The 21,935-nt window shown below is 44.2% G+C and overlaps 1 protein-coding gene across 2 annotated transcripts in view; it reads left to right on the top strand.

Annotated features, from left to right (window-relative positions):
- The first annotated feature begins 6,657 nt into the window (after window positions 1-6,657).
- The window catches only part of ARFGEF2 (ADP ribosylation factor guanine nucleotide exchange factor 2), a 35,971-nt gene continuing 20,693 nt past the window's right edge, over window positions 6,658-21,935 (top strand). Inside the window, exons 1-13 of one of the 2 annotated variants that reach the window (XM_053992681.1) lie at window positions 6,658-6,890; window positions 13,459-13,489; window positions 14,299-14,422; window positions 15,626-15,772; window positions 16,620-16,799; window positions 17,225-17,426; window positions 18,694-18,765; window positions 19,034-19,182; window positions 19,573-19,703; window positions 20,228-20,462; window positions 20,724-20,823; window positions 21,047-21,186; window positions 21,702-21,810. In XM_053992681.1, the coding sequence (XP_053848656.1) occupies window positions 6,752-6,890; window positions 13,459-13,489; window positions 14,299-14,422; window positions 15,626-15,772; window positions 16,620-16,799; window positions 17,225-17,426; window positions 18,694-18,765; window positions 19,034-19,182; window positions 19,573-19,703; window positions 20,228-20,462; window positions 20,724-20,823; window positions 21,047-21,186; window positions 21,702-21,810 (1,759 nt within the window). In that variant the 5' untranslated portion in view covers window positions 6,658-6,751. Of the gene's footprint in view, window positions 6,891-13,458; window positions 13,490-14,298; window positions 14,423-15,625; window positions 15,773-16,619; window positions 16,800-17,218; window positions 17,427-18,693; window positions 18,766-19,033; window positions 19,183-19,572; window positions 19,704-20,227; window positions 20,463-20,723; window positions 20,824-21,046; window positions 21,187-21,701; window positions 21,811-21,935 lie in introns of both variants that reach the window. The other variant, XM_053992680.1, reaches the window with a different exon arrangement.

The raw sequence follows: 21,935 nt of genomic DNA, 5'->3' as shown, positions 1-21,935 counted from the left end.
TGTCAATGCTGTACAATTCTTAACAGGAAACCATTAGTAACAGAGTTAGGAGGAGGCTCCTAACTTTGCCATGGAAGATGGAACTGTAGGCTCAATGCTATGCTGAGGTTGCTTTTCAGGGGAAAAAGGAAAGATAATTTGATAGAGAATGCTTTGTTTAAATGAAAACTACTTCCCAAAGTCATAGGTATCTGTGTCTGGCCTGCACGATGTTTGGCTTTTATTGCTCATAGGGACACCCCAGTGTGAGGTGAGTATAAGTGTACAGGGTTAAGCAGAATGTTCTTTCCTGTTCTCAGGATGCTTTGAACTGGATTGCGCAGACGGTTTTACAGCTTTACATCCATTGCTGACCCCCATGATGTTTTATTACATCAGTGGTCCCAAGTGCTCAAATCGACTGCCACAATTCTGACTTTTCTGGGAGTCTTGGAGACTTCTGACAGCAGCCTTGAGCTCTGTCAGTCCCCGGGGAAGGTGGCAAAATGCCTTTTATGCCTCCTTTCTCCCAAGCACCAGGAGAGAGAACAGCTCTTTAGAAGTGTGCAGACAAAGCCTTCTCTTGGAGTGGCTGATGCTCTGGACATGGCTTGCACTAGGCCTGAATTGTCATTGTTCCCGCTCCAAAGTCCCCACAGGGCCCTGTGTTTCCTGTGCTCCTCTAGAGGGGTAGAAGGCAGTGGTTTGTGTGTGAAGTGTGGGCTTGGGCTGGATTTCTGTCTGGTGTGCACCAGGGCAGCAAAGCACGCCAGCTGCAGTCACTGACAATGCCTGCTTGCTAAAGGGTGGAAAGGGGTGGGTTAATGAGTCTGAGTCTCCACATTTCATTGGGATGATGATATGGAAATTGTTTTTCCATTCTACTGGCTGAAGAAATTACAAAACCATTTCTGTTTCAAATTGAACATACTGCCTTAGAACACCAGACCAGGACAGTTCACAGGTTCTTTCCTCCGTGTCAGTTCAATATATTGCAACTCAGTTTTTGCACCTTTGCTTTTTGTAACTTTCCTTAAAATGGTGGCTGGGATTCAAGTGATGAAGTACAGAGACAAGGGGAAACTAGAGCACTAAAACAGTGGTTTTGGAAAGAAGGCCAAAAGATAAAATATAAAGATGAGACGAAGATTTTTGAGAAGATTGTGGAAAAGTCTCCATTGACAACAGCATAGAAAAATATTTTTGTACTTTATAAACTGAACCACTCTGGAAGGAGAGAGAAAGGATCAGTTCCACAGCCCCAATTTCTACACACACGTTTCAGTTTTTTCAATATGTTTCTTCTGATCCAGTTACATTTAGTCTCGTAAAGCATTTAGGAAATACTACAAGGACAAATAAAATGAAGCTTAAATAAAATTGGAGTGACTGGATAGCTCACTGGACCTGTGAGTTATGCATTTTAATTCTAGTCCAATAGGAAGAAGATACAATTAGCCAAACCAAAACAAGGTTCCTTTTGTCTCAATGAAGATTCCTCTGAAGAATACCTAACTGCAACTCAAGAATAAATGAGCTCAGTAATGAGCAGAGAGAGGAAGCCTTTCCTGCTGAGAGGAAAGGAAACAAGCCTTCTTAAATCTGAATCAAGGAGCCAAGGACATGTCTTTGGGAAAGACATGAAGATCTCTGCACATACATGAATAAAGTCTATACTGTATGGTAAAGCTAGGGACATTTCTTGATGACACTCTGAGTTTCTTACAAGAAATGATGAGAAATAAAGATCAGATTAAAGGTCAGAGAGAAGGTCACATCATTTTAATTCCTCAAAGAGCTACTCATCTTCTGACTGAAGTTATCCTGATAGAAACCCACTACAATTGAAAACCAGGATCTTCTGTAGCTTAGTGTTCTGTTTCCTTTGTTTTTACTGAGTACAAGGTTGTGTCAACAAAATCTGCCTCATTATACACTTACCTTGGTGAAAAGCAGAGTGCTGTGCAAAGCAGGCTCTCTGTGCACAGATACAACCTAGAACAGCCAGGTCTGTGCCATTCAGATACACACAACTCTAACTAGCACTTGCTTGTGTGGCAAATAAAGTCTCATTATCACCTCTCAGACAGGAAATTTGGAAGTGGGTGATTATCCAGCCCCAGGTCTTCCACCTCTCCAGCACCTCAGGGTGTGGGAGCTACTCAATTGCATTTGCATCTTTCCGAACAATTACACTTCTAGCTCTGCAGGCAAAAGCAGGAGTTGGCAAAAATATTTTTCCAACTGCTCTTTCACTCTGGCTGCTATGCTTTAAAAATAAATGCACTTTTTGTTTTTTTCAAAACATGTTGTTTCTAATGTTTCTCTGTATTTAGGTAATTGCAGACTTTTGTGGCTTAGATATGGTTCTAAACACTGTAAAAGGAAAATAGTTAGAAATTTTCAAGCCTGAATATCTTAAGATGTTAAAATGACTCTGTTTAGGGCTGCTGCTCATCAGAAATACATGCTGCTATCAGTGAGAGCAGTAGCTGTTCAGTAATATGGGCCATGAAGGCAATAATATTTGCATATGTGAACACTTTGATTTAAAGTCTGATCTTCAGATTCTGTTGCATCTCTGCTTGTCTGAACACTCTTATATTCCTAACCCATCCTCTTATGGTTACACATTATTTATTACCATAACAAGGAATAGAGGCTGCAGTTCATCATTGAAGGGTCTTTGTCTGCTTCTGTCCAGCACACGTGATTAATTGCGATAACTTCACGTGAGTCTGGTACCACAGTGGATCTCAGGATTGGCTCCCTCTGCCAGAACAACTGAAAATAAATCTCTAACTTGGTTTTGATTGAAAGGTCAACACAAAATTTATTTAATTTAACAAAATTATTCTGTGTGATAAGTGTCTGCTTTCTTTGGACAGGCTGCCGATCCTTTGAAATGTGAAAAAACGAAAACTGCCGATTTGGGGTAGAGCCAAAGTATGTATTTCAGATTTTTTAATAAGAAAGTTCAAGTTCTCTTGTGAGAGAGAGAGAGGGAACTGCAAATCTGATCTATTCTGATGGCTTTATAAGGAAAGAAGAATTTAGTTTGTATTTACTTAAAATTGTATAAATCTCACTTATTCAAAATACTGCTATTATCCTTTGTAACTTACTTCAAGGTAAAATATTGGGCTAAAAGGTAAATCCCAGCAGTGAGCAGCAATGCTGCAGTCAGCTTTGAGAGCTGGGCAGTGGCTGGTGCAGGGCTGGCTGAGGTGCAGGGCTGGCAGCGGTGCAGGGCTGGCTGAGGTGCAGGGCTGGCTGCAGCGCAGGGCTGGCAGCAGTGCAGGGCTGGCAGTGGTGCAGGGCTGGCTGCAGTGCAGGGCTGGCAGTGGTGCAGGGCTGGCAGCAGCGCAGGGCTGGCAGTGATGCAGGGCTGGCAGCAGTGCAGGGCTGGCTGAGGCGCAGGGCTGGCAGTGATGCAGGGCTGGCAGCAGTGCAGGGCTCGCAGCAGTGCAGAGTTGGCTGAGGTGCAGGGCTGGCAGTGATGCAGGGCTGGCTGCAGTGCAGGGTTGGCTGAGGTGCAGGGCTGGCAGCAGTGCATGGCTGGCTGCAGCAGCTCCTGCCCAGCCTGGCCCAGCTCGGTGGACAAGCAGCTCCAGTGCTTCTCCTGCCAAGTGAGTTTTCTTTTCATCTCATGGCATTGCACAGTGCTGTTTAGATATATTGTCTGTCCTTTTTTCACATTACAGAGCTTCTCTGGGCTGGAGTGCAAGTCCTGTGTGAGGCTGCTGGCAGTAAGATGGGCAGAAGACACAGAAGGTCTAAGACTGGGATTTGAAGAAAATAGTGGGGATGAAAGGGAGAGCATTGTCTATACACATCATGGTGAAATGCCTTCCTAATATCACATAAATACTTGTATAATTACTCAATAGTTATCTCAATTATATTGCTAGCAGTGGAAGAATGCTTTACTATGTGGATTTATTGATTTTAGGGTATGCAGTGTTGAACTGGAAAAAATTAGAGAGTTGAGACAGTGAATCAAATGAGGACCCCCTCTGGGAAATCCTCTAATAAGTACATTACTGGACAGCAGGAAAAGTGGCTGGAAGCCAGGCAGAATAAATAGAATCAGTCCTGAAGGAAATGATTAAAAATGGGTAGAAGAAGGGAAAAGAAGTTCTGTGCTAATGCTGGACTGGGAACTAAGCTACTATACAGATCAGTGCTGGTTTTCCAAGAATTTTCCTGTCCATTCTGCATCTATTTTTAGACTGTGGTTTCCTCCCTAAAACAAGCTATGTAGCAATATGCCAGTGGGAAAGTGCTGTGAGGTTAGTCCTGTCAGTCAGCACAGAGCACCTGGCCTCTGGGCAGAAATCCAGAGAAGCTTCTTGCCAAGGAAGTAGCTTGTACAAACTGTGAACTCTGTACACCTGTTAGGCATTGTTTGCTCATGATTTATGTCTCGCACTACAGACGTATTTGCCACAATGAGCTATTTACAGCAGTTTACTAGTAATTGTTGTAATTGGCATTGGATTCGCTGGCAAGCACATGCATGCAGATAGATGTATTTCTTCCCCCTTGCTCTGCCTTCTCTGGAAAGGCTTTCTTTCTTTCTTTGTTTGCCTGCAGCCAGCGACACACGTCACGCAGCTCCGCTCTGCAGCACATGGCTGTGCTCAGCAGCAGCACTGCACTGGGCTATGCTGCTTTTGAATTAGCCAAAGGACTCACATTCTTCCCTCAGAAATCAGCTACTGTAATCTTAAAATACTTTGAGGAAAAGAATATTTGAAAGTAGTTGTAAGAATGCTATCAAGCCCATTATTCTTTCGCTGCATTGAGCTGCGCAGTGACGCCAGTGTAAGGAGAGCACTGTGTGCCGAGCAGGCCTAATTAGACTTCAGAACGGCCTGTCTCGGGTGGTGCCGACGTTGTGTGGGCTGGGAGGCACTGAGGCACCGTGCCGTGTGCTGGGAAGCCCAGGTGCATCTGGTGTTCAGGGGAAAGAAGCCCTTGGCTGTAACCCAACTTCAGCTAGGGCAGCGTGCCATGCAGCAGCTCTGTGCTCCTCACCTGCCACTGGCAGCCAGAGAGCTCGCTGAAACCCAGCCCTGCTTCTGGCTCTTGGCTCTTTGACATCCAAAAAATAGCCTCATGTAGCCCTACACCTCTGAATTCAGATACTACTCTATGATTTCAAAAACAGGGGGGTTGCCTAATAGAAATTTAAAAAAAAATCTCCATTAAACCATCTGTTCAATCTATTTTCTAAAAACTAGCCTGTATCCACTTGCTTCTCTCCTGAGAACTTATCCCGTCCCACGATAAAAACCCTAAAATCAGAACCAATAATTTGGCTGACAATATGTTAAGAGCTCTGCTGCTTAATTAGTTCTGCAATGCTGCTGACAGTAATTACAGCCTCCTTTTGTGTCAATAACTAAGTCAGCAACTCTCAAAAAAGACTCAGGGCTTTATTTTTCTTTTAGTAATGTCACTTCTGCATCACTGTAATTTCAGCGATAACAGTAGAATTACCCTTAATGTGCAGTAGTGAAAGGAGCACCTAGACGTGTACATTGGGGGTTGGGTTTGTAGTCACATTTTTGATTTTAAAAATATGTGTCTAAAAATACAAGCACTGGTCAATTTTCCCTGGGAAATAATACTAAACTGATGCTTTGCATAGGTGTTTGGAGCTTTTGTTAGTGGTTTTGGGGACAAAAATTGCAGTTCTTGACAAATCAACATTTAAGGTTCTTTAATGTAATTTTAAAGAGTTAGAGTCCTGCTGTTTGAGAAAAAGGAAGTAAAACTGTAATCTGGAGAATTGAATGTGCTCCTGTATTCTCCATTAGATGTGGCCATCTGAATTTGGCGGCCGCCTTTGTGGAGCTCCATGGGAGAGCCGTCTGTGTGCAGTGGTGGCTAACAGAGCCAGGAGGGTGCCAGTGCAGTAAATACGCACTATTGCCAACGTCCCGCTGGATTTCAGCTCGGAGGTGCTTCACCTAGGCAAAGGGGAAAGGGAGAAGATTCAATTACGTGTAAGGTTATTAACGGAGGGTTAATTTTTGTGTCTGAAAATTTAGTTTTTAGTGAGTCCTCATTAATGTACGACTTTGGCTTTTTTAGATGTGCTCTCTCTCCATGCCTCGTTGCAGGACTGTGTGAGAGTTAACGGGGATAATGCGAATGGCGAGATACTTAAGTTAGAAGCATTATAAAACCGAGTGCTCCGCCACCGCCTAGGAACGTACAGCTCCTCTGAGGGACGGGCCCCGGCCCTCAGCCCGGCTCCGCCCCCGGCTCCGCCCCCGGCCCTCAGCCTGGCTCCGCCCTCGGCTCCGCCCTCGGCTCCGCCCTCGGCTCCGCCCTCGGCTCCGCCCTCGGCTCCGCCCTCGGCTCCGCCCTCGGCTCCGCCCTCGGCTCCGCCCTCGGCTCCGCCCTCGGCTCCGCCCTCGGCTCCGCCCTCGGCTCCGCCCTCGGCTCCGCCCTCGGCTCCGCCCTCGGCTCCGCCCTCGGCTCCGCCCTCGGCTCCGCCCTCGGCTCCGCCCTCGGCTCCGCCCTCGGCTCCGCCCTCGGCTCCGCCCTCGGCTCCGCCCTCGGCTCCGCCCTCGGCTCCGCCCTCGGCTCCGCCCTCGGCACGCGCGGCCCCGTGGGCGGGGCGAGGGCCGGGTCGAGTCACGTGACGGTGCCAACATGGCGGCGCCGTGGCGGCGGCGCGGCCGCTGAGGGAGGCGCTCCCTTCCGGGCGGTGCCGCGGGCCCCGAGTGCTCGCCCGGCTCTTGCTCCCGGCCTCGTCATGCAGCCACCGGCTCTGGAGCAGGACGCCCGCACTAAGAGCATGTTCGTGTCGCGGGCCCTGGAGAAGATCCTGGCGGAGAAGGAGGCGAAGCGGCCCCCGCACGGGCAGCTGCGGACAGCCTGCCAGGTGGCGCTGGGTGAGTCGGCCCGGCCCAGCCCGGCCCGGCCCGCACGGGGCACGCGGGGCGCGGCGGTGGAAGGGGCCCAGCCCTCCGGCACATGTCCCCTGCGGCTCCCGGCCCGGCAGGGTGCGGGAGATCCTCCCGGGACCTTGGAGCGGAGGGAGGGTTCTCCCTCCAGTACAGGACGTGCAATTACGAGGGGAAAACACCCAAATACCTGTTTTATTAAGTTCTGGTCTCGGTGTGAAACAGGAGGGACTTGGTCTTGCCACTTGGTTTTGAGAAAATTAATTGCAGCTTTTGGACGAGGAAACAAGAGTTCATAAGGCCCTCGACTTCCGGAGTCCCGGAGCTTCTCGGGATGTTAAATCTGACCTGATCTCCAGGTCGTGTTCGGACTGGCGAAGGACTGTTAGCATTGTGACCAAGTACACGTATAATATCTGTGATGTTTTCAGGGCTGAAAGCGCTTTTTGTGAAATTGGTGGACTGGTCCTGAAATCTGCAAGTACAAGCTTATGTAAAGGTCGCTGTGGTAAAAGTTCTGACAACATACGGTGTGTCACAGAGAGGGAGAAGATAAACTGAGTAGAACAGTACTGGAGTTCTCTGTGGCCCTTTCTTAATTTGCAAAAGCTACGTTTCTCTTTGAGTTTTGGTTGCTTCCTATCAGTATTTTCCTTTGAATTGGGAACATTTAGTGTATGCAAGACAGAAGAAAAGACAGGTTGGGTATGTAAGGAAGCTGGGCAGGTGCAAGTTCTGTCCCAGGCAGAGTGAGCTTAAAGAAATGCTGTCATTTTCATCTTCCTCTCAGCAGTCTTTACTGCCAGGAGATCTGTAGGAGCTACCTGTAGCGACAGTATATCCAGAGAAGGGTAACCAGATAGAAGAGTATTCTAATTGTTACTTAAAGTTGGCATTGTGAGCAGCAGAGTAACACATATGCCCCAGCAGTTAGAGACTGCTTTTCCTAATGAGTTCCTTTTCCTGATCTCTTCCCCAGCTGCCCCCACACGCACTGAACCCATTTACAGGGCTGAGAACCTGTTTTGCTGCCATATAAATCTATTTAGAGGTTGAGAAAGGGAACTTCCTTCTAAGAAGCCTGGTGAAGGTCTGTGTTTGCTGAGGCACTGCAGACGGTGATTTTGAGAGGAGTGCTGTGCAATAGCCCCTGCTGGCACCTGCCACTTGGGCTGTGGCTGTGCCTGCATGTTCTGAGGTGCGGTGTGTTGGAGGGGAGCTAATGCTTCTCATGGTGCACATAATAACCTTGCTTTGAAAAGGAGCCCTTGGACTTCCCTGGACTAAAGCAGAGGTCAGCATAAAGAGATAACCTTTTGTTGACCAACTGTTAGGGGACTGGGTGACTGTATGGGCGGATCTCTGTTACGTTTGGTGAATATTACTTGATCATTTTAGGTTGCCAATAGGACTGGGGTTTCTTTTATTTACATGTGATTTTTTTTCCCTCAAACTTTATTCTATTTTGGTTAAGCCTTTTCTTTCTTTTCTCAAATGAAAAAATCAGTTTTATTTCCATATACTTAATTTTGATTAAGCATATAATTTGTATTAACTAAGACTATGACAGTTCTAAAAGTTCAACTTAATTTTCAAACTCTGTGCAATAGTAAATATGTGAGGAAATGTGGGAAGAATGTTACTGGCAGTCTGAAGAATTCAGGCCAAACTTTGTAACCTACAGAAGCGGTCATGGATGAAAGAAGCTTCACTGTTGTGAATAATAAGTCCAGTTAACACTGAATAAAAAAATAATTCTGTTTGAAAGAAATGTAGTTACTTTATGAAAGTGGTCATTGTGTCAGCTGCACTTTTCTCCAAGTTATACTTCAAATAATCAATTTCTACTTCTTACTAGATCCCTTTTGCTGTGCAGTCTTCTCTATGCAGTGGTGTTTTAATTGGAGCCTTGTGGCATTGTGCCAGTTATAAACCAGGAACACAGGCATGGAGCATGTGTAGCTGATATCTACTCCTGGGACGAGGGAAGTCTAAGATGAATTATTTTTTTTCCAAACAGGGAGAAACTGTTATATTCTACATCTGCCTAATTGAAATGAGCCAGTTTTTATGGCTTCTGCTATGGTGTTACTGCAGTAATGTTTCTATTACTTACCTCTGCTTTACGTTTGTTGTTTGGTGAGAGAGAAAGAAGTTTCTAACTATGGGAATGATGCTCTTGTTTTCTTACATGACTTCTGTATTGGTTTGTACATGTAACTCCTAAGAATTTAAGTAAATTACTACTGAATGTTGCTGTCTCTCTTGTGTAGGAAATATAGGTATTCTTTAATTCTAATTTTATTCTGCTTTAATTTTTCTAAATTTAAATTCTTCTTACTCTTTTTTTCCCTGTAATTCAGTCCTTTCACTGGGCTAATACTGATCAGTTTTGGACTACAAAATACACATGACCTTGTAGAAATCAGAAGAATATAGGTGCAAGTAGGACAGAAACACAAGTGTGGAGGAAAAGGAACAAAACCACTCCAGAGTGGTGGTTTTTTGGGGGTTCTTTGCCTCTTTCCACGCCCTCCTTTGAAATACACAGTGTTAATGTTAAGTAAGCAGAGTTTGGATAGATTCCTTCATTCAGTCTCTTGCTTCATCAGTAGGTGTAACGGTTGTCTCCTGTAGTTGTAGTGCCAGTAAACCCCAGGAGAGACTGGGAGAAATTGAGGGTTTTAAACAGAGAAGCTGTTCTGCTCTGCTTTAGAAAACTGTGTTTTAAAGAAAATTTGTTTTCAACAGACCATTGTATTGTATAAAAATAGTTGCTTAATAAGCATTTGCATTTACATGAAGCTCCAGGTACACATGATTCTTAGTAAATCTACTGAAATTCTCCTGAAAAATCTGCAGTGCAATACTGACAGTCTGTATCCCAGCAGTTCATATTAGACTAATGCTAATTGTGCACCTGTGTCACTCACATAAACTGTTACTCCTGCCCTGCTGGGGCTGTTTTTAATGACATACTGTGCAGCCACCCTGGTTCTGCAGCCTTCTTTGATAGCCCGGGCAGCTCCACATACATATCTTCAAGCTTTGTAAACAACAGAATTTGTTCAGTTAGCTTATTAACAAGTTAAAATCTTTTCAACCATGCCTTCACTTAGCAATCTGGTTGTGTGTTTAGGAAGTCTCTGTGTCTAAATGACAAGCGTCCAAAATAAGTTGTGTTTCTTCGTTTGGCCAGCGTGCTCAGGAGCGCTGGGGCAGGGAGCAGGCTCCGCTCGCCCGGCGCTTTTCTGGAGGGCTCTGCAGAGCCGTGTGCGATCGATGCCTGTTGGGCTTTGCATGGAGTCCAAAGCAGGCTTGGGCGATGCGCTCAGCTTTACTGGGCTGGGGGAGGGAAGCTCTGGCTGCTCCTCTACGTGCTTGTGTTGGCACTGCCGCCTGCTGCTCGGAGCACGGCCCGTGTCCTCGTGCCAGCACAAGCCATTCTTTGCACAGGAGCTCGCTTGCTGCCACTGACACAAACCCGACTCTAAGGCCACAGAGCAGGCAGCGAGTTGCAGGCAGACAACAGTTGTCCTCAGGTTTAATGTGTAGTTTTCAGTACAAGTGAACTGAACCCGTCCATCTGCTAGAGGAAGGCAGATACCCAGTGTGAGCTTCATCCTGCTTTTATGGCCAGAAACTCTGGAAGAAATTGCTGCAAGACCATCCTTGTTCCAGGTCTGTTGCCTGCTAGGAATGCTGCTGGACTTTCTTAGATGGGCAGCACAGGGGTTGAAGATGTTTCTGACTGAAGGTGGTGCCGTGGGAGAGACAGGGAGCTCTGGTACCTAAAGCACCAAGTGAGGGGTCAGCATTGTGCTGGGGTGACCAGATGCTGACCAAAACTGGGACTGTGTTCTGTAGCGGAAGGGAGTTGAGCTGTGCCCCTTACTCCTGTGACTGGTGAAAAACAGGACCAGTGGCAGGCAGTTTCTGGAAGCTGGCAGTGTCTGCTTAGGGCTTGGCAAGCTGTTCTTGGCAGCAGACTTCAATTAGGCAGCTATTTGTTTCGCTCACTTGTGATGGTCAGACCACCAAATGAATACTTCAGATGTGGAGGTTTTCAAACTGTTTTGATGCAATCAGCAGCACAAGTATGCCTGTTGCTTCCTTTTGTCCTTTCATTTATTCTTTTCTGCTAGTATTATCTATTAAAATGCTGTTGTGGTGAAGATGTTTTTATATGTCTTTAAAAAAGCTTTTATTATAATAAAATTGTGGGGAACTTGGTCAGGCCTTGATTAGATCTTTTTTGTTGTGGTTGTTTATAGAGTACTTCTGAAAGTTAAACTGTTGTTGCTCTAATATGGGATATTATTCTTGGATTATTTTTCCAGTGCAAGATCTATGACAAGTATCAGTAAAGATGGGCATGATCATGTCTCCTTAAGGCTATAATCTTTGTGAGTCTTTCAATTCAACATCTTTTTTACTCTGCAAAACATCCAGTATGGGGGGGAAAATGGTCTCCTTGAAAGAAAGAGAAACTTAGTGGAGTTTCTGCATTAGAAAAATTTCTTTATTAAGAAAAAGCTCTGTACACCTTAGTTCTACAGGGTGTCTGAAATACAGCATTAATTGTATTTTTGCTGACCCTGGCATCCTGCTGTACTTGGGATTCTAGCTATAGCGAAAATATACCTTTCTCTGCCAAGGCCTGGAGGCAGGACTAAGGGTTCTGAAGGTGTAAAGCTACCCAGAAGACTCTGTGTTTTAAGCAGCAGTTCCTGCATGCTACAGGAATGCACTGTGCTAAAAACAAGGCAGATCAAAACAGGGACACAATACATTGGTGGGTCACATACGTTCTCAGTAGCTCTTTGGATTATAATATGGTGTTAAAGATGGGGAAGATAATTAAATCAAAAGGCCTGAATTGAAATTATGCTGAACTGAATTTCTGACTAGTCACCTGATTGGTAGGCTAGCTGGATCCTGGAATGAAAACCACAGTGGTTTAAGAAGTGGTGCTATGCAAGATTTACGTTGTCTGTTTGGCACAGAAAACTGTGGTCATTTCTTACCAACAGCCTCCATTCTGTTGTCTCCTCTCCAGTTGAAGCCTACAGCATCAGGGGATGGTGGTGCTGGTGTTGCGCTGTCACAGAGCTGCAAAGTTCCTACTGACCCTGAAGCCCCAGTGCTGAGTGCTGGGCTTGGCTTCCGCAGGGCTGGCAAGTGACAACCGTTCTTTAAGGCTGCTGGATATGGTTGTTTGTGTGGTGGGCTTGAGGAGAGCTGGGAACACTGTGCACGTGGGCTCTTCCATTTTTCTGGTGTCTCTTTGGCTGACTCTGGGGTGGATAATATTACTTCACTTGGTGTGGCATGATTGTGTGCCATGAGAACTGAGGGATGTCAGACTGATGCTCATTAACGAGTGGATATGGCAGAGGCAACAGCAATCCTGGATGGAGCTTATCACTCACAGCTTATAGTTATATAGGTTTTCGCTATGTTCTGCTTCCATTTTTTCTAGCCAGTGTGGGTAGTAATTTTACAAAATCAGTACATGCTGTGAGGATTAATTCCTGTGCCATTTACTGACAAGCAGGTCTGGACAAAGCCCTGTAATCTATTTGCTGCAGTCCCTTTTCCTTAGTGTGATTTGTGTATTGGTTCTCCTGAGACAGAAGAAATTCCTGAGGTTCACAGACAGCACTGAAATCATCTGAACTGTGGACATCTGACCGCAAACAATGGTGTCTCTCCAGAGTTGTGGAGTACAAGTATTGAATGAATGATCATTTTCTAATACGTGTAATTGAAACAAGATTTGTAAGCATGGTAATTTGCAGAGTCAGGGTAGTTTGCAGCATGTGCTGTAGGGTGGGATGGAAGGTTCTACTGGTGTTACAGATGATGAGTTGAGCAGCCTTAGTGTGGGTGCTGGTTTAGATATGGATTTGTCAGTGGGTGCTTATGCTGGGTCTGTATTGTGCATCGTGGTGATACCTTAGAAGTCCTCAAAAAGCCTTGCTAGAATCTTTGGGATCTGCTGCTGTATACAAAAGAAGTGAGAAAGGAACTTTCTTTGCCCCTGTATTTAGTTTTATGAAAAGCTCTTTAAAAGTGTAATTTAAAAAAAAAATCTGCTGGCAAAAGGACAGAGTGCATTTGAGATTTCCTATCTCCTGGAAGCTTGTCCAGCTGATTCCTGTTTAAGGCTTAAAACGAGCAGGCTGGCTGGCACTGCAGGTAAGGGGAAGGTTGGATGCATTGAACTCATGGCTTATGCAGTAGCTTAAAGGCTTCTGCAGGCCTGAGTGCTCTGTGATGTGGACTTACTTGAATAGAAGTTGCATACTATGCCTGAGAGTTCTAAAGATACCTTTTGTTGAGAAAGATACCTTTTGTTTGGAAAAAGTAGCTTTTTAAATGTAAAATTGGAAAGATACACCTTTTAATAACTGGTGAAACTCTAATCTCTGAAGCTGAGGTGTTACAGGAATGGAGTAGCAAATACTGAAGTGCAAAACTAGATTTAAACATCTTTATTACTGTGTTATTGGTGATGATAACTAAGGCTTGAATTTCTTTTTCTCTCTTCCAGATGAAATAAAAAGTGAGCTGGAAAAGCAAAGGTAAATTATTAATTACTCTAAACAGAAGCGTGTGAAAAGAACAAATGGAATAGTTTTGTGGAAGTGTAAGAGTGTATATACATTATAGCAGTGAGTTTGTGAATACCCCATACCCACCTTTCTGCCAAGAACATGTGGCCTGGCCTGTGTGTTTCACTTACACAACGTTTGTGGCTGTGGGTACTCAAGCCATAACTGCCTGTGAATTTCACCAGGAAAAAATTGTGAAATTTCTAAAAGATGCCAGTTTTTTGCTTCCTTTTACTGGACTCAGTAGCCTGATAGGAAATCATGGGGAGCAGTACATACCCTCTGCTTGATAGCATGTGCTCTTTATTACCTAGATCAAGAACACCAATTCAAATATTACTGCAACAAAAGTTTTTAAAAAGTTTTCCAGCACTGTGCTATGATTGAAAATGAACAAATGGGTCTCCAAATGTGTTTCTATTTGCTTAGTGTTCCGCTTATGGGCACTGTTTAATCAATTTTGAATAACATGGATAGATAGATCAGTTGTTTAGGAGTTTTCCAATATTTCAGACAGTGGGACAGTGTTGGAGTATAGTGAGGGAAGAGTTAAGCTGAAGAAGATACGAAAAAGATCAGATAGAATATAAATAAATGTAAAATGGTGTTTGTGTGACTTTTAAAGAAAATTAATCTTTAAGAAAGTATATGCAAGAAAGCTGTAGTACATTTGTATGCTGCTGTGCATTATTCAGCTTTAAATTCAGAAAAAGGAGAAAGTGTAGTTTGCTGTGATATACATGCTTAGAAAAATTAATAATTCTTTGTATCTGACCTAGAGAAGGCACTGCTGCTCCACCAAAAGCAAATTTCATTGAAGCAGATAAATATTTCCTTCCATTTGAGCTGGCCTGCCAGTCGAAGTCTCCACGCATCGTCAGTACTTCCCTGGATTGTTTACAGGTGTGTGTTGTGAGTAAGCTTGGTCAGAGTGAGATGGAGAAAGCTGCAGTGACCAGATCTGGTATGCAGCTCCTGCAGCGAGGAGTGGCCCTGCCCAGGGTCACACCAGGGGTCACAGCAGGCCCTGCCCAGGGTCACACCAGCTCCAGGGTCACAGCAGCCCCTGCCTGGGGTCATGCCAGGGGTCACAGCAGCCCCTGCCCCAGGATCACACCAGCTCCAGGGTCACTGCAGCCCCTGCCCCAGGATCACACCAGCTCCAGGGTCACTGCAGCCCCTGCCCCAGGATCACACCAGCTCCAGGGTCACAGCAGCCCCTGCCCTGGGGTTACAGCAGTCCCTGCCCCAGGGTCACAGCAGGGGTCACAGCAGCTCTGGGGTCACAGCAGCCCCTGCTGCAGGGTCACAGCAGCCCTGGGGTCACAGCAGCCCTGGGGTCGCAGCAGCCCCTGCCCTGGGGTTACAGCAGTCCCTGCCCCAGGGTCACAGCAGCCCTGGGGTCACAGCAGCCCTGGGGTCACAGCAGCCCTGGGGTCGCAGCAGCCCCTGCCCTGGGGTTACAGCAGTCCCTGCCCCAGGGTCACAGCAGGGGTCACAGCAGCTCTGGGGTCACAGCAGCCCCTGCTGCAGGGTCACAGCAGCCCTGGGGTCACAGCAGCCCCTGCCCTGGGGTTACAGCAGTCCCTGCCCCAGGGTCACAGCAGCCCTGGGGTCACAGCAGCCCTGGGGTCGCAGCAGCCCCTGCCTGGGATCACACTCGGCCAGGCACTGGGCACAGGGAGGAGTGTGGCTGCCCTGCTGTAGCCCCTTTGCTGGGGGATCCTTACACCAGGCAGTGAAGGTGCTTCACCTGTTGTGCTCCACACAGTCTGTGGTGCTGATGTGACAGAGGAAGTCACACCCTGGAAAAGACTGGTGTTAAAAAATCTTTCTCTAGTTATGGTATGAAGAAACGGCCTGAGTTGAAAAAGCTTTTGTGTCATACTGAAATCTCTTTTGTCCACATATGTGAGCAGTCAAACTATTTGCTGGCCAGACTATAGATGGTGTTAAATTTTCACATTAAAACTGGTTAAGTGAGGTATGCTATCTCAACACACCTTTTTACGCTGTGCTAAGCTGTGTTTTTCTTAACAGTATATGGTCATCTAAGCTGCATTCTTTCTATCTAGAAACTCATATCTGGAAACTCTTTCTATCTAGAAACTCATTGCCTATGGGCATATCACTGGCAATGCTCCGGACAGCGGAGCTCCTGGGAAACGACTGATTGACCGAATAGTGGAAACCATTTGCAATTGCTTTCAGGGTCCTCAAACAGATGAAGGAGTGCAACTGCAGATAATTAAGGTATTTTATTAAATTTATTTTGGTGCAACATTAATTTGTTTTCTCTCTCTTTCATTTTGTAACTGAAAAAAAATAAAAGCAAAATATTACTGAGGGCCCATTTGCTCCATTTCTTACATTGTCCCATATGTCAGTGCATCCAGGGAGGCTGTCACCAGGGCAGAATTGGTGAGGAAAAATGTACTTCCTGTTGGGAAAGCAGAATGTAAAGGAGTATTTTAAAAATGTTTGTCCTTTCTGAGATAAACCATCTTTCAGACAGCTTGGTGCTCTTCTTAGAGGCTTGCTGTGCCCACCTCCATCAGGCCAGGGAATTGTTTTCAGCCCTGATAGCAGGCCCTGGAATTGGGATGCAGTGCCATGGAATACTGTTCAAGCCTGTCTGCTCCCCTGGCCATTTTTCCAGACAGCTGCCAGTGTATGTTCTCAACAAAGCATGGTAATGTCCATCAGTGGTGTGTGTTCTGGCTCTGAAATATTCTTGGACTACTGTAGCTGAGGTTGGAAGTTAGAGAACCTTCTAGTAGTCCAACTTGACATTAGTGTAGGCCAGTTGGCTCTTGTGTGGAAATGAAGCTGTGGAATATAGTAAATTTTTTGGAGGTGGAGTATCTCCCTTGGTGGAAAATTAGTTTTGACAAGACCCTCTAAGAACGGCTCAGGAGAGAGCAGAGATGTGGAAGCCCTTTTGAACTTTCTTTGATTTGAAATGTTGTTGCTTGTAAAACCTTAGAAACAGGTATCTGTGTTTTGTAACAAACCCAGTGATTATTCTGGAAGACATGCATGAGGAGCATTGCTGCCTACTTGCTTTGGTTTAATTTTTACCTTGTTATGGACTTTCTAGGCTCTTCTTACTGCAGTAACATCTCCATATATAGAAATTCATGAAGGAACAATTCTTCAAACTGTTAGAACCTGCTACAACATCTATCTGGCCAGTAAAAATCTTATTAACCAGACAACTGCCAAAGCAACCCTTACACAGATGCTAAATGTAATTTTTACACGGATGGAAAATCAAGCTGTAAGTAGCTATTAGTTTTTCTCATCTCAAATGTTTAGGCTTGCAAATGACTGAAAACTTTTTATTATTATTGTTTTTAATGAATCTGTCATTTTAGTTGCATATCTGTTGATTTGTCATGTTAGAAAACCTGTCAAATTCTGCAGTGAGGCATACTGACTGAATTGAAAATAAAAGATGACGTGCACTGCTGATAACAAGGTTTCACACCATAGCTTCTGCCAAATGGCATTGGATAAACAAATGATGCTTTTCAAATAAACTTGAAGTGTATCTTTTTAATCTCATTGGCCAAGTGGTTGTAGTTTCACTGATTCCCGCTAAGATGTGAGTTCACAAAGGAACATCGGTCATCATAGACGGGATTTCCCTCGGTGTATTTTGTGCTTAATTGAATCTTTCCATATGTGTTTTCCAAGCTGCAGGAGTCCAGAGAAGCAGAGCGGGCACAGAAGCCACAGTCCCCCGCGGCGGCGGGGTCGCGGTCCCCACGGCCGGGGCAGCGGCAGCACAGCTCCTGGGGAGGCAGAGCCGGCACCGCTGGCAGCGTGCTGGCCAACGGGGAGCCCGGCCCCGCAGAGCCCGCTCCTGGGGAGCTGCAGCAGGCCCCTGCCCTGCAGGCAGCAGGTGAGCACAGCGTGGGCTCTGTTGCTTTCACTCACAGCCAGCCTGTTGAAAAGTGCTCTTGAGTCGGAGCCCGGGACATCCCTCTGGCTGCCCTGGCTGTCTCAAGACCCTGGGAGGGGGCTCAGAGACTGTGGCATGGAGTCAAAAATATCTGTGGCTTCGATTTTAGCCCGTGGAAAAAGCTGTCAATTTTGTATGAGGAATTACAAGCCACAAGGGTTTGAGTAGTGTGATATTTGAACTAACACAGGGTGGAAAAGTAGAATTTTGGGATTTTTAGAATATAATTCAGGGGGTCAAGATGGAGGAATTTGGGCATGTCCTAGCTTTATTTTCCTTCTTCTTGTCCTCTGTGTCTTGGTGTGATGGTGACACTTTTCTGTTGGTTTAAGGTAGAGACACACTGTCCAACATAGGTGTTAGATATTGGTACATTGTTATAAACAGACTATATGTAACTTTTGATATAAAAGGTAAACACCGCCCAACAGGGCGGGGCAGACTGCCATGGCTTCCTTTCCGGACAGAGCTGGGCAGGTCAGAGAAAGAATGTTAGAGATAAGGAAAAATAAACAACCTTGAAAACACAATCAGATGCATTCCAGGCTCCTTCTTTGGCTGCTTCGGGCTAGGAAGACTCTTCATGATCTCAGGGTCACCCTGACCTTCAGAACCCTGAGAAATCGACACTCTTGGAGGAGCAGTGATGGGGTGACTGGCTCCCTTGGCTCTCCTCAGTAGACTTTCAGAGTGTGCTGCCATCCTTGGCTTGTGTCTACACTGTGACTGCTGCAGAAAGGTTCCTGTTCTCCCTAGGATTCCGGTTAAACCATGTGTACTTTAACTATAGAGGATTGTAATGGAATTGGACTTGAACAGGTTGATAAAGGGGAAGGAAAGGAAGAGAGTTGTCATGGTATGTGGGATGTGACACAACTGCTCTCAGGTAATTGAAGTCCTGTGGTAAAAATGGTGCATATTATGAAGACCGTATCATCAGCACATACTTCATCCAAATTAGGAATGTTTGTAACAGTTGATAAATAAAGATGACAAAATAGCTGCGTTAAAAATATCAGTGCTTTGATTCAAACAACATAAATAACATCAATGAGTATTTTTGAATGACTTCTCACAAATTACTTTCAATGAGAGCTGCTGAAGAAAACTAATAAATTTTTATGCTTCTGCCTTCTTCATGTTTTTCCTTTTAATCTTCTTCCTGAACAAAAATACTAAATTAAAAATTCTCTCTCTGTTTCATTAGAGGAAACAATTGATGGAGGAAAGGAAATGGTTCAAGGCATCTTGGAAGATGTGGTGGAGTCAGCTGTGAAAGGTAGTAGAATCTTCTGAAGTAAAATAGTTGTATATGTATCGATTATAGAAGCATGGAAGTAATTTTTGTTACTAAGTATCTTGACAAGAACACCTACTAAGGTAGCAAGAACAGGTTTTGATTGTAACACCATATTCTTTTGCTGGTAGATGAGAAACTTTCTAGTTTACCAGTGCTACTTCTGTGCCACTCGGTGGTAGAGCTTCTCAAAGTCATGGGATAGAAAACTCTTGCATGATTTTAATCATCTTTCCATTTTCCCCTTTAGTGGCTGAAGAAAAGCAGGTAACAGAACCTGTCAAGGCTCTACCTGCATTAGAGGCTGCAGATACTCTTCTTTCTGGCTCTAGCAATGAAAATGTACAAACAAATGGGATTCCAGATGATGGGCAGTCTGTTTCCTCCACTGATAATCTGGTAAATAACTGCACTGGATGCCAATATACATCTACAAAAGAATAAATGTTTTTATTGTGACAATTAATAAAGTGGGATTTGGTGGAAGAAAGGGACAGAAACTCTAATGTATGTGTCCTGTTCAGGTTCAAAAAGGAAGCAGCAGCTGCAATTTAAGCATATATTGAAAATACCTGTCCTAAAATTCATTATATTAGTTGTATTTTAATACAGAGTGGGGACAGAGGTGAAGGGTCAGTCAACATGTGTGAAAAGATCCAGATCCCTTGTAATCCTGTTTAGGTTTAGTTTAAACTGTAGCTGATTCTCAGAGGAGCTGTGGCATCTCCTAATTGCTCTGTTTCTTTGCTCTCTTCACTGAGGGTCTATGTTGTGTTTCTTACTCTCAAGGAAACGGATGTATCTGGACATCAAGCTGCTGCCAGATTTTCCCATGTTCTACAAAAGGATGCCTTCCTTGTGTTCAGGTCATTGTGCAAGCTCTCCATGAAACCGCTGGGGGAAGGACCACCAGATCCCAAGTAATGTGCCTGGATTTCTTATTCTGTCCTCTCCTGGTAGCTTTTGGAGACAGTTAAGTTGCTGCTGTATAGTTAAGCAGGTGTTCAAAATCCATTTGTCAGGCCCTTGGTTTAGTTAGCTTGATGAACCTAGGATTGAAAATAGCTTCAAATTATTAAAAATTCAATACTTGAGATTTTTGGGTTTTGTATAATAGGCTTATTAATCTTACCAGCTGGAGTGGCCTCGACTATAGTATTTGTGAAGCTTTTGGTGGGAGTGTGGGGAAGTGCTTAAGAAGCACTGAGTTGCATTTATTAGGCTAGTCTAAGGTGTTAATATTACTGAAAAAAAAATCAAATTTGGATGGTAGAAGTTCAAAATTCACTTGGCTGATTTCCACCCCTCTTGCTCCCTGCATTTAAATGAATCAAAATAGCAGTCATTTCTTCCTGATGTAGAAGAAATGCTACAGTGCTAATGTCAAATGCAAGTATATACTGAGAAAGTATAGAAATACATTTAATGTTGAATTTTTTTCTAGATCCCATGAGTTGCGTTCCAAGGTTGTGTCTCTCCAGCTGCTTCTCTCAGTACTGCAGAATGCTGGTCTAGTTTTCAGGACGCATGAAATGTTCATCAATGCAATCAAGCAATATCTTTGTGTAGCATTATCTAAAAATGGAGTCTCTTCTGTTCCTGATGTGTTTGAGCTCTCTCTTGCCATCTTCCTCACACTGCTTTCAAATTTTAAGACCCATTTAAAAATGCAGATTGAGGTGAGAGACTTTTAATCTATAAATTGCATATGCTCTAGTTCTCAAAATACTGTTCTCAAGGTAAAAAGACATCTGGAGCTTCCATTTTAATGTCTTAGTTTGGTTTGCTTACTAAACTAATATATTACTACTGTATCCAAATTCTAATATGCATGAAATATTACTCTTCAAGAGAAATTACTGAACAGAAATGAATCTGTACATTCAATGTGGTTCAAATAAGTTTCAGATCATCAATCCTTAATCTTGTTTATTTTGCAGGTGTTCTTCAAAGAGATCTTCCTGAATATTCTAGAGACTTCTTCAAGTTCCTTTGAACACAAATGGATGGTGATTCAGACTTTAACTAGAATTTGTGCAGGTATTTCCACTGTGTAAAAGAATCACTTCTTGTGGCAGCAGATGAAAATTATTTTGAAAAGAAATGGCACATACAATGTTTAAGTATGAAAATTTGAATTTGATCCTGGAGTGCTTGAGTTAAATGTCTGGATTCATCTGCAGTGCCTGCTCCAACTGGCTGATTCCTTTTAAAAATTCTATTGCACAGAATCTTAATACTGCCATTTCCTTTTATTTTGCAGATGCCCAATGTGTAGTGGATATTTATGTTAACTATGATTGTGATTTAAATGCTGCTAATATATTTGAACGTCTTGTAAATGATTTATCCAAAATCGCACAGGGACGAAGTGGGCATGAGCTGGGAATGACACCTTTACAGGTAAGGAAAACAGCTTTGAAGATAAGGTACTATTGTTTCATAAACAGTGCTATCTTTGCATCGTTACAGATGCTTCCAGAGGTTCATGTTGTCTGTAACCTACTGATGTTACTTACTTTTTATTAGTTTGATAATTTGCAATGGGACACCAAAGCAGTGCCATTAATTACTTGGTGATTTTACTGCCTGTTTGCATTGTGAGACCAAGCTGGTTCTGGTCTGTTCAGTTTGACTGGCAAGGGAGAGAGGACCAAATGAGCCTTCCTCTGCCTCAGTTAAATGACCTCCTTTCTGGAGTGGTAAACCACTGGTTGACCTTTACCAGTGGTAAACCAGTGGTACTGTCTGTGGGGTTTGCTTTGCACAGACTTATTGCCATATTTCCACCATAAGCATTTTATTTTTAAGATTATACTTTTACAGTCTTTAGAGGGAGACTGTTATAGAGACTGTTCAGCACGGTTTGTTGGTTTGATTTTTCTTTTTTTATTTTATTCTTCTTCTTCATGTTTTAGGAACTAAGCCTGAGGAAAAAAGGACTTGAATGTTTGGTTTCTATTTTAAAATGTATGGTAGAATGGAGCAAAGACCTTTATGTGAACCCCAATCATCAGACTAGCTTGGGTAAGATTGTTTCTTTATGGAGAGACTGATTTATTTAATTAGTTCATTCTTGTGTTTGTTCACTGTTTAGAAGCTATTCAGAAGTGTGGGTGCCAGGTTTGTACCTTAACAATTTGTTTACACAA

The sequence above is a fragment of the Vidua macroura genome, chromosome 17 (assembly GCF_024509145.1).
Source record: "Vidua macroura isolate BioBank_ID:100142 chromosome 17, ASM2450914v1, whole genome shotgun sequence".
Classification (NCBI taxonomy): domain Eukaryota; kingdom Metazoa; phylum Chordata; class Aves; order Passeriformes; family Viduidae; genus Vidua; species Vidua macroura.
Note: the sequence above shows the minus strand (reverse complement) of the source record. Positions and strands in the feature narration are given on the sequence as shown.